This window comes from Heterodontus francisci, chromosome 43, assembly GCF_036365525.1.
Source record: "Heterodontus francisci isolate sHetFra1 chromosome 43, sHetFra1.hap1, whole genome shotgun sequence".
NCBI lineage: Eukaryota > Metazoa > Chordata > Chondrichthyes > Heterodontiformes > Heterodontidae > Heterodontus > Heterodontus francisci.
In genome coordinates this window covers 22,823,548-22,836,013 of record NC_090413.1, presented here as the reverse complement: position 1 = coordinate 22,836,013, position 12,466 = coordinate 22,823,548, and the positions used below count along the sequence as shown (strand labels likewise).

Genomic DNA, 12,466 nt, shown 5'->3' with positions numbered 1-12,466 from the left:
GGCCTCTTGAGCATCCCCGATTTTAATCACCAATGGTCGCTGTGCCTCCCGTCGCCTAGGCCCTAAGCCTAGGAATTCCCTCTGCCTCTCTACCTCCCTTTCTTCCTTTCAGATGCTCCTTAAAAACCTACCTCTGTGACCAAGCTTTTGACAATCTGCCCTAATATCTCCTTATGTGGCTCAGTGTCTAATTTAGTTTAATAATGTGAAGTGTCTTGGGGCAATTTTCATTACGTTAATGCTGCTATATAAAAAGTTATTAAACGCTAAACATCAATGTTTTTTTAAGTTAGAAATTAATTTTTCCAGTCACTTCACGTCTCCTTACGTTAAAGAATAATTGCTTGGATTTTTAAAGCATTTTCATCATCATTTTTATCATTCAGGAAAGGAAGTCTCCGGAGATTAGGGTCTATTTATTTTATTTAGAGATACAGCACTGAAACAGGCCCTTCGGCCCACCGAGTCTGTGACGACCAAGAACCACCCATTTATACTAATCCTACAGTAATCCCATATTCTCTACCACCTACCTACACTAGGGGCAATTTACAATGGCCAATTTACCTATCAACCTGCAAGTCTTTGACTGTGGGAGGAAACCGGAGCACCCGGCGAAAACCCACGTGGTCACAGGGAGAACTTGCAAACTCCGCACAGGCAGTACCCAGAATCGAACCCGGGTCCCTGGAGCTGTGAGGCTGCGGTGCTAACCACTGCGCCGCCCGTCTATGCAGTAATTTGCTGGAATGCCCTTGTACCAGCGAAGAGGAAAATAAGCAAAGGTTCCTGCTTACAATTGCTATGCTGGAGAGTGAGTGGGTGAGTGTTGTGCTGCGTTGTGCATCTGTGTGTGTGAGAGACAAACATCTAAATATTACTTGCACTTGAAGCCTTGCCACTTACAAGCGGTACAGACCGAGGTCCATGGTGTCATCTGGTAGGAGTCAGTACCTTCCAGAGAAGAATTGGGGGGGGTGGGGGGGGGGTGGGGAGGGGGGCTGGAAACTGAACAAAAAGAACAACCTGAAAGCTCGCACATGTCTTTTTGGAACTGTCTCAGGTGATGTTACAGGATCTGCTGACGTGAACTTCAGTTTACTCAGAAGCTGGCTACCCAGCCTTGAGTAAACGATGCCTCGCCTGGTTCAAGCCTCGTGTCAACAGCAGCTCAATTATGGCTGCTGTGTGGATTCAGATCTTATCAGTGGCCGCCTGACAGACTGAGGTTGGAGATTAACAGGATCCAGGCAATAAGGAGCTCACAAGGCATCAAAATTAATCTTCAGAAGCCGTGGTTTAAGAGGGTTAAATTGTGAGACCAGTTTGCATAAAACTGGCTTGTATTTTGTTTTGCCTTGAGTGAAGAGGATTTGAGGGGTGATCTGAGTGAGGTTTATAAAATGTGAAAATTACTCAATAGGGAGGTTATAGAGAAACTATTCCTCTACTGAGGAATCTGGGATGAGGGGACATGATCTAATATTAGAGCTAGGCCAATTAGGAGGGAAATCAGGAAGCACTTTTGTAACCTCGGGATGCACCTAAGTGCTTTCCAATCAATGCAGCCACTGTTTGTTAATCTGTTCATTGTGTGTCAATGGTTTGTTTATATGCAGGTGAAGGGTGCTAATTGGGGTCTTAGTTGAGCACTTAGAAGCAGACACTCACTAAGACTGTTGGAGGGTTTTGAGTGAGGAGGCACATATTTGTAATCCTTTTACTCTGCACAATAAATGTGAAACTGAGTAAATATGGGCTCCAGCTTTATCCTTCCGTATCAAGCTTTCTGGAGTTTAACATTGGCTGCCACATTTGCTGCGTCAACGATGTTGGCACAGCAAGATCCAACAAATAGCAATCTGATTGCATCATCTGTTTGTGATTGTTGGCTGAAGGATGAATATTGGCTAAACACCGAGGGGAACACCCTCAGGATCTTTTCTGCCCACCTGTGAGGGCAGACGGGGCCTCGGTTTTGCGCCGTCAGTCTGCTAACTCATTCTGCCTTTACAGCTTCATTCCTGTTTTTTTCAAACTTTATTTGTAATTTAAATAAACAATATTTACACAAGACGTGCCACGTGGGGCGGAGTGCAAATCCTCCGCAGCAGCTTGCGTTTTTGTAGCGTCTTTAATGCAGAAGAAAGCACCCCAGTGTGCCTCACAGATCCATAAGCAGACAAAAATGGATGCTGGGCCAAAGACGGAGGGCCAGTGACTACAAACCTGGCCAGAGGGGAGGGAGGCAGAGTGGTTTGGAGAGGAAATTCCACTGCTCAATTAGCTGAAGACATGACTGCTAATGGAGCAGCCAAAATTGATGCTCGCTGGTGGAGCTCCCAACTGTTGTGAAACCTACTGCTACAACGTACTGCAACCTTTACCAGTGCAGTGCAAATTCTTACCTGTAATAGCTCATTACAGGTGTGGGAAGGGGTGTGTGGGAATTGAGGAGGATAGATTCAGTGGGAACAGGGCTTAGAAGATTTACCACCAGGTAGAGGGATAGTGGACGCACATCTAAATTCCCCTCTCCTCCCTCGCAAGGCTGGTGTCACATTCATAGTTGCTTGGATTTGGTTGTGTGTGTTTGCAAGATGTTCGGGAATGAGTGGTTGTTTCCCCGCCCACAGATTGTAATCTGCTGGTGGAGTTCCCTCTCTCTCCTTTCCACGGTTAGCATTCCTTTTTTTGTTTTCAAAATAAATCATCTAAGGGGGAGAAAAACACCGCGGCATTAACGGGGCAATTAAAGAGCTGAAATAGACAGAAACAACTTGAATTTCAGCAGCATCGCACCAACAGTACATAGCAAAGCACTTTGTAGTTGGACTACTTTTTGAAGTGTAGTCAATTTTGTTTGACAGACAGTGGTGAAATGAATAACCAGTTAATCTTTTATTTTTGTTGCTTAGTTTTCTTGTTGAAGAAATGTTGGCTCCTGTTGATCATTGAATAGGATCTTTTATGCCCACCTGCGTGTTAATTATATAGTAATTGTTTTTATTGTATGTAGGTGGTGGGCATTAACTGTGAGATTCACTTGTGTGTCTATAACTGACTGAAACAGTGGTCTTGGTGAGGAGGTGCATGTTTGTAATGTGTATCACTGTAAATAAAAGCTTATAGAGTGGGTAAAGACTGGACTCCCCTTCTATCCTTCGCCACCTGGCTATCTAGTGTGTAACACTGACAGGACATGTGGTTTTAATGTCTCATTCGACACATGTGGCACCTCTGACACTGCTGCACTCGCTCAGCACTGCATTGAATTATCAGTTTAGATTACAAACTCAGGTCCTGGGATGGGGCGTGACCCCATTGACCTCTGACTTGGTGGCACATTAAGCACATAAAGTTGATAATGCCACAGAGCGGAATGGCAATGTTGGGCCTGTTTTGAGAGTTCTGGCATGGCACTATCATAAAGGGGCATTGTCATCAGGACTGCTTCAAGACTGGGGAGTGGGTAATGTCCTTGCAGGAAAAGTCTGCATCCCCTTGTATGTTTCTATAAAGTTCCATAGAAGTTGAAAACTGCCGTGATGGAACACAGATGGAGCCATGACTATTGACTCATGTCACTTTAAACTGAGTTTTAGGAGCAGGAGGTGAGCCTGTCGAAAATTGCAACCCTTCCCAATACAGCTGCCCCATTGCTTTGTCCCTCATACGATACCCAGTCTGGTACTGAGATAGAGAGACAAGAAAGATTCCATGTTCACAGTGCACCCTCCACCCAGCTCTCACATATGTGCTGGGTCAAAAGATTCCTGGGGGTGGTAATAAGGTTACTACAAGCGGCCTGGATGACCCGAACTCGAGACAGCGATAGCTTGCAGTTGTACAGTGCATACTGCATTGGAGAGGTGGGGCGTTGTGCATCAGCCGGGGCTCCTGCTCCTGATCGCTGTCCGCCGACCGGTACATGCATGTGGCCATTGGGATTGCGCTCGGCTGTGATATCAGCCGTGCTAAAATAATGCAGTCCAACCCACCATTTACCCTCTGCTCCATCCAGCCAGTCCCAGGCAGGGGTATCACAATATATACACTCTCCACCTCCCCCCACAAAACCGTGGGATTCCCTGGGTCAGGCAAATGAAACCCAGGGCCAACTTTGGGGGGGAGTGGGTAGAAATCTGGGAAATTCCCCTCCGACACCACCCCTCTCCCTCCCATAGCGCTGGAAATTAGTCCAGGAGATCATTCCGACCCTGGATTCTATGCCATACCGGCCTTCTTGCATCAGGTAATCGCAGCCCCATCCGGAAACAGGTTCGTCTCACACTCAATGGAAGTCAGTGAGTTGGTGTCGAATTCAGTTAAATTGAATCGGTTTGATACCAGAGGGCAGCCGGTGTCTGTGGAGCTAGGGTCCAGCACGAGTGACCACCCTTCGAGATGGAGGGGAAGGGAAAGGTCCCCGAAGCCGCTCTTCTCTTGTGGTAACGAGAGAAGAGGTAGATTGAGATGCGCTGAGAGGGGAATTGGTTATCGGCACACCCTATCGAGAGGTGGATATGGTAGTAACAAATATCTTAAGTGTTCGCAAGGCCAAATCGGGCAAATAATTTTTTTTGTTTAAAAAGAAGCACATCATTGGATACAAAAGCAAAATACCGCAGATACTGGAAATCTGAAATGGAAACAAAAAGTGCCGGGAAACATTCAGCAGATAGGGCAACAACCGTGAAGAGAGAAACAGTCAACGTTTCAGAATGATGACTTTTCAGCATTATCAGATATATGGCTAGTTTGTTGCAGATGATAGGCCCATGGCCTTTTCCATTCTTTAGGCCCCACTCTGGGCATTCTGTCAGGGAACAAACCGATTTGCGGTCTTTTTTGTTTCTACGGAGATGAAGTTCCTATTTAAATCGGGTCATTCTGTCGCTGGAACCTAAAAGAAGGGAAAAACTTGCTTGGACATCGGACCTTATTGTGTCCTCGTGATGTCAGAGTGTTCCTCGAAACGAATGGATTGTTTTTTTTTTGAAGAGCCGTCACTGCTGTGTGGGCAAAAACAGGAGCTGATTTGCACTCAGCAAAATTGCAGAGACAAATGAATGATTCAGCATATGACCTGTTTATGGTGGTGTTGGTCAGGGCAGCAGGAGAGCTCCCTGCTCTTCTTTGAATAGTGTCGTGTCAAACAACAGCTTGCATTTATATAGCACCTGTAACGTAGTAAAACATCCCAAGGCGATTCACGGCAGCGTTACCAAATAAAATCTGACAGCGAGCCACATGAGATAATAGGTCAGTTAGGTAGGTTTTAAGAAGAGTAGAGATGTGGAGAGATTCAGGCAGGGAATTCCAGAGGTTGATTGTAGCTGGAGGTGATTACAGAGATAGGGAGAGGGTGAGGCCACGCAGGGGTTTGAAAACATGGATGAGAATTTTAAAGTTGAGGCTTTGCCGAATCAAGATCCAATATAGGTCAGCGAGCACAGGGGTGATAGGCGAACAGGACTTGATGTGAGTTAGGATGTGGCAGCTGAGTTCTGGATGAGCTCCAGTTTCTGGATGATGAATGGTGGGACGCCAGCCAGGAAGGTGTTGGACTAGTCATGTCTGGCGGTAACCTGGGCATGGATGAGGGTTTCAGCAGTAGCTGAACGGAGGCAGGGACAGAGACTAAGCTGAAGCTTATGGCTTCTGATTCAGAGGTGGGAGTCCGATCAGCTAGGCCAGGCTGACATTGGGTTCAGTAACTGATCTCTCGTTTGTTTGACAGGGTGAAGGACAGCATGTACCACGCTCTGATATATGCCACCATCTTGGAAATGCAGGCGATGATGACCTTTGAACATGATGACATCATCAGTGCTGGTCACACAATGAAAGAAGCACAGGAGATTTGTCAAAGGTATGGGACTGGCGACGGTGGTGGTGGGGGGGGGGTGCGGTGTGTGGGAGTGGGGAGGGAGGGGAATGAGTTAAGGGTCTTGGGTTTGTTGGAGGTTATTTGCTTTAGTCACAGCAGTTAGAATGCCTTCCGCTGGGGTCAAAGGTGAAGTGACATGATGGCCAAAAAGCTGGCTCTGTGCACGATTATGTTCTTATTTTTAAAGGAGGTCAAATTGTTATGTTGAGTATTTTAGCACATCACTGGGAGATGGAGTTGTGGCTGAGGCCAGGAGAGTTGGGTATCGCAGTGAGAACCAACAGGTGCCATTGCACTGGCCTGGGAGTTTTTTTTCCCCAAAAATATACTTTATTCATAAAATTTGTAAAAAAAAACATAACATTTCAAATTGGACATTACATAAAGTGCAATACAGATCAGTTTCTTTCGATACAGTACATGAGATGCCTCACTACACTTGACTTTGCAGGTCACATTTAAAATGTACATTTCATGTCCAACATTCTCTGGTACATACAGCCCGAGGGGTTTTACACGGGTTCCAGCCCCTCAGTTCACTATGGCGGGAGGGTCTTACACAGTGGTCGTTCCCCATTGAGCCTTTGCAGCGGCTGTACCAAGCTTTAGTGCGTCCCTCAGCACATAGTCCCGGACGTTGATAGTATTTGATTCTGAGGGTGTGGGAGGGTAGCAGAATGGAGAAGGATGGGGGTGGCAGTGAGAAGCTTGGTATTGTTCTCTTGTTATTGTCTCTGGCCGCTCCCCAAATGGGCGGGTAGACTGCCGACAGGCTTTGAGGCCTTTGTTGCCAGTCACAACAGTGACACTGTATATAAGAGTCACTAATAAATCAAATAGGGAATTCAGGAGGGACTTCTTTACTCAGAGAGCAATTAGAAGGTGGAACTCGCTACCACAGGGAGTAGTTAAGGCGAAAATGCATCTCTGGTCTAAAGGGGAAGCTAGATAAACACGAGAGCAAGGAATAGAAGGATAGGGCGTGAAGAGGCTTGTGCGGAGCATAAACACTGGCGTGGACCAGCTGGGCCGAATGACCTGTTTGTGTAATCTTTAAAATTCTCTGGAATGAGCTCAATGCCTTTTTGTACTTTCTTATCTTAACTTCTGAAGTATTTTATCCAAGTACTATTTAGATCCTGATTACAGTAATCCTATCCCTGGTGATATTAATTATATTTAAATGTGAAACAGATGTCCTCTCAATTAACAGGTAATGTCCCCTAGAGAATGAAAGAACTTGTATTTATTTATATAGCACTTTCTGTGTCCTGCACTCATCCCAAAGCTTTTCACTGCCAATGAATTACTTCTAAGTGCTGTTACTCTCTGACGCAGGCAAATGCAGCAGATGCATCAAACAGCAACGGGATTATTAACCAGTTAATCTGATTGTGATGATGTAGGTTGAGGGATGGATGTTAGCCAGGATATGACAATTCCCCTCATCCTTCTTTGAATTTACATCCATCTGTACATGCAGGCAGGGCCTTGGTTTAACATCTCCGCTTCAACAGTGAAGTCTCTCAACGGTGTATTGTATCAGCCTTGCTAAGATGCTCAAGCCTCAAACCTGCAACTTCTGACTCTTGATCCGAGCTGACCCTGTTTCTGGAAATGTAGAGCCCATGATGTCACCTGCGGAGCCATTAATTGTTTTATTTTCAGTGGTTTCGTAAAGAGAGTGGTGTCACTCTGAATCATTTTATCCTTTTTTTCATGGGAATCTACATGTAAAAACGATTCATTAATTTGAAAAATGTAGCTTTGCTTAGCCAGAAGTTTGAATTCATACTAAAGGTGTTACACAGGAGCCTCATAAACACCATCTACTTCTGTATTTGCCTGAAATTATTTACATACTGATAAGAATGGACTCGTTTCCAGGCTACAATCATTTTGCAGAATACAGATATGATACTCAACAGATATCCGCCGTTAATAGCTGTTACTTTTGAAGGCTGATGTAATGGGGCACTAGGTGATAGTGCCTACGTTTGCCTCAGGAACCTGTGTTTAAATGTTCTTGTGCCCACTTTGACCCTTTCTTATCTCCTTCATGGCACGGATGCTTTTCGGCGTATGGTGCTGTGGGCCTGACAGTCCTCCAGTGCTTCATAAAGTTGACAGTCATATAGTGACCATCACTGGTCTATTTAATTGTGAGGAATGCCACAGTCGACCCTGATCCTGTCTTAGTGTGATTCCCATATCAGCATTTTCCAGCAAGGACCACTCGATCGAAATCGGGGATGGGTCAGTGTAGGGGGAGTTCTATACTGTATCTAACCTGTGCTGTACCTGATTTGGGATGGGTCAGTGTAGGGGGAGTTCTATACTGTATCTAACCTGTGCTGTACCTGATTTGGGAGTGCTCGTGGCTTAAGAGTGTTAAAAATGTTTAATTCCCCAGTGCTGCCATTTCACTACTCCGACAATCAATTAAAACTCCAGAAATAATGAAGGCCTAATAAAGGGTGAAAGGGTGGTGAGATTATACAGCCTCAATAAGTTTGCGGAATGCTGACCATAGAACAGACAGAGTGTCCTTTGTTATCCTGTGTAGGTTGGGGGAGAGTTATTCTCTATCAATGTGTCTCCCAGCTAAACCAACTTTGATTTAATTCAACTTGATCTCCGAGTGAGTTCAGAATAGTTTGCTGATTTGTGATAGAATAACTTTGGTAAAAGTTGAAGGGAGATGGGTGTATCCTTGTGAGTTTTGTTCAGTGATGGTTCTGGAGATTTGCCTGATGGGAGTAGGTATCACAATTAATGGACAGAAAATCCGTACCCAAATTCCCGATGGGAATGGCTGTGAATGCTGATTTTGGAAAACTGACCCACTGATCTTGAGACTCCTGTTCTGAGGGAGCAGTGGCTTTTAGCTTCTCCAAAAAGTTTGACTCCATCTGGAACATGTTCCAGCCAGGCTACAGTTCCATAGCTGCCTGGTCATTTTCTGGTACCTCAGCAAAGTGTCCATTCCTCATGCATGACCATTGTATTTCATTGAGAAGCCTAACTGAAAGGCCAAGACACAAAGTGCCGGAGGCCTGGCAAGCTTGTGGAGAGTAGGAACGGAAACATTTATGGAGTAGTGTTTAGACGACACTAAGGTTGGGTTTTAAAGCATGTCGAGGATAGGAGGATGCAGGAGCTTCCACCTTTTGTTAGGTCCCTTCGCTCTACTGCAGCAACAGGCCCAACCACTACCTCAGAAGAACGCCTTGTGCGACGTCCAATCAATTGGCCCTACCCACACCTGGCATCCTTACAGTGCCTCTCAGTGAGATTGCCAGTATGTGTATTGCCGATGACTTGTGCAATGATCTTCACTCCATAGAATAATACAGCTCAGAAGAAGGCCTTTCAGCCCGTCATGCCTGTGTCAGCTCTTTGAAGGAGCCCTTCACTTTAGTCCTGCATGCCATCTTATACTGGGAACTTTAGGGGTCCATTGCCCCTCCTGCATTCACCCAGCCTGGCTGGACCGTGCGGTCATGCAGCCTGTGTCTTCCATCCATTCATCTCACGGGTTGCGGGCGAGCGGTTTTCCCCGATGTGCGCTTGTGGCTGGCAACACTCCAACGTCAAGAGTGCCCAACCGGATAATCTACCCTAATCAACCGCTTGTTCCCAACAGGTTTCGGAAGAAGTCGACCGTCGTTGGTTCGCTCTCAAGTCTTGTGAACAAACCGGCCGGTGACCACTTCACAGAAGGTTTGTGTTAGTGCCCTCGGCAAAAAAAAAACAAAACCTCGGAGATAAAGACATTGATTTCATTAGATTCATTACTGCTGATACAAGTTGATGACAACTTGTATATAGATAGTGCGTTATCATGGTAAAAACATCCCAAGGTGTTTCACAGGAGTGTTTATCGAACAAAATTTGACACTGAGCCACGAAAGGAGATATTGAGGCAAATGACCAAAAGACTTTAGTCAAAGAGGTAGGTTTTAAGGAGTGTCTTAAAGGAGGAGAGCGAGGTGGAGAGGTTCAGGGAGGGAATTCCCGAGCTTAGGGTCCAGGCAGCTGAAGGCACGGCCGCCAATGGTAGAGCGATGAAATCTGGGGATGCACAAGAGGTCAGAATTGGAGGAGTGGAAAAGGAGGCTCTTCGGCTCATCTTGTCTGTGCTAGCCCATCATATCTCCCTTTCACCACTGTGGATATTCCTTTATGCTTTTGTCTGAGCATTCTGAGCTCCCCACTTTCCTGTTTTCATTCACAACTAACTTTCTGCTCCGCTCTCCTGCTCTGCTCGGGGTGAGGTTCTACAATCGCTGGTTGTTTCCGCTTCCTGGCCAGAGTGGCCTTGGTTAAACGTTGTGTGGGAGCCTAGAAAGTTACTGTTGACAAGTGTACTCAATTGTGAAGAGCTTCACAGCTGAGGACGATTCAGCCTTCACCCAACATGCTCTATCCAGGGAAGCTGAGGCCATTTCTTCACCTGTTATCGCTGGTCCACCTGATTAGCAAACTCCAGCACAGATTGGGAACCTTCTTGGGACCAGGTAGGCTGACAGGAACAGGAGGAGGCCATTCAGCCCCTCGAGTCTCTTCCGCCATTCAATTAGCTCATCGTAGTAGTTCAACATTGACCCGCCTTGGTTCTGTAATCCTTAATAGTATAGCTGCATTTACAGGAAAGTTAGATAAACACATCAGGGAGAAAGGAATCGAAGGATATGTTGATGGGGGGAGACGAAGAGAGATGAGAGGAGGCTCGTGTGGAGAGTAGACACTGGCGTGGACTGGTTGGGCTGAATGGCCTGTTTCTGAGCTGTACTGTTGCCTAATTGAAATTTCCAAAAAATTTACAGCCTCAACTCTATTTGGGGGAGAGAGTTCCAGATTTCCACTACCCTTTGTGTGAAGAAGTGCTTCCTGACATCACCCCTGAATGGCCGAGCTCTGATGTTAAGGTTATGCCCCCTTGTTCTGGACTCTCCCATTGGAGGAAATAATTTCTCTCTAGCCACTCTATATCAAAACCTTTAATCATCTTATGATTGATCCTCAATTAGATCATCCCTTAATCATCTATACTCCGGGGAATACAAGCCTGGTCGATGCAACCTGTTGTCATAGTTTGACCCTTGAACCCTGGAATCTTTCTTGTAAACCCACTCTAAAGCCAATATATCCTTCCTGTGGAGTGGTGCCAGAATTAAACACAGTTACTCCTTAAGTGCTTGACACAACTGTAGCTTAACCTCTACCCCTTTATATCGTATAGTGTATTCCACAACTGGGACCTCCCTGGTCTGTGTGGCTCTGGGTAGTGTATTCACCCACTCAGCTATTGGGACAGCTCAGAATTGCAATCAAATCTTTTTTTCTGCATCATTCCCTCTATTTCCAATCTTCTTTGCTATGCTGGCATGGTCTGTGGCGTATACTCCCTACTTCATCAGCCAGCTGTTTATGTTCACGAAAGGCGTGTTTTTAGAGGGCCACAGTGTGATTTTTTTTTTTTAAAGGGCCACTCTCTTCATTTTGTTTTTTTTCCAAGAACGCATTTCAATGATGAAAGCTGTGTTAAAATGCATCATCAGTCAGTTCTTGTCGGTTGGGATTGCCCCAACAACAGCTTGCATTTAAACAGCGCCTGTTAACATAGCAAAATGTCCCACAGCACTGCACGGGAGTTGGGATAGAGTTTTGGATGAAGTCAAATTTATGGAAGGTGGAAGATTGGAAGCGGGCCAGGAGAGCATTGGAATAATCAAGTCTAGAGGCGGTAAAAGCACGAATGAGGGTTTCAACAGCAGGTGGGCTGTGACAGTGGGGGAGACAACATTGATAGCTCTTCTGTCAGAGGCATGATGGGCCGAATGGCCTCCTTCTGCACTGTTTCATTCTATAATTCTCAGTTCCTCCTCCTCTGCCAAAAAAACCTCTGTCCGAAATAACTTTCCATGAAGAAGTTGCCCTTTCAATTTTTTTTTATATGAATTTATTAAAGTCCATGAATGTCAGATTTGATCCACTGTTTGTACTGCGTTAACTCATCACGGCTTGGCCAGCAGTCAGAGCAATATACTTGGCCTCTGGACTCTCCCTAACCCATCAGCCAGGGTTCCTGCTCTTGTTGGCTGTCCAGTGACACCTGCTGGTAGTGTGACAGGAGTAGATGGGGACAAGATCAGGCTTGGCTGTGATGCCCTCTGCAGTCGCATAGCCTGTTGAACTTTGCTGTCTGAGTTCACCTGACTACTTGGACAAGGTATTGGAGGGTGACTGGAAACCGTTACCCAGCAAGAATGGACATCTTTTGCGGGGGTGGGTGGTGGGGGAAGAGTGACTGCCCTTTGACCTCAAGGCCGCATTTGACTGAGTATGGCATCAAGCAGCCCTAGCAAAACTAGGGTCAATGGGAATCAGGGGGAAAACCCTCTGCTGGCTGGAGTCATACCTAGAGCAAAGGAGGATGGTTGTGGTTGTTGGAGGTCAATTATCTGAACCCCAAGGACATCACTGCAGGAGTTCCTCAGGGTAATGTCCTAGGCCCAACCATCATCAGCTGCTTCATCAATGACCTTCCTTCAATCATAAGGTCAGAAG

The 12,466-nt window shown here is 45.9% G+C and overlaps 1 protein-coding gene across 4 annotated transcripts in view; it reads left to right on the top strand.

Moving 5' to 3' along the window:
* The window catches only part of zgc:158403 (tetratricopeptide repeat protein 39A), a 59,999-nt gene that overhangs the window by 16,689 nt on the left and 30,844 nt on the right, over nucleotides 1–12,466 (top strand). For all 4 annotated transcript variants that reach the window (XM_068021141.1, XM_068021140.1, XM_068021142.1 and 1 more), the window contains exons 3-4: nucleotides 5,744–5,875; nucleotides 9,540–9,616. In XM_068021141.1, coding sequence (XP_067877242.1) covers nucleotides 5,744–5,875; nucleotides 9,540–9,616 — 209 coding nt within the window. The remainder of the gene's footprint in view (nucleotides 1–5,743; nucleotides 5,876–9,539; nucleotides 9,617–12,466) is intronic.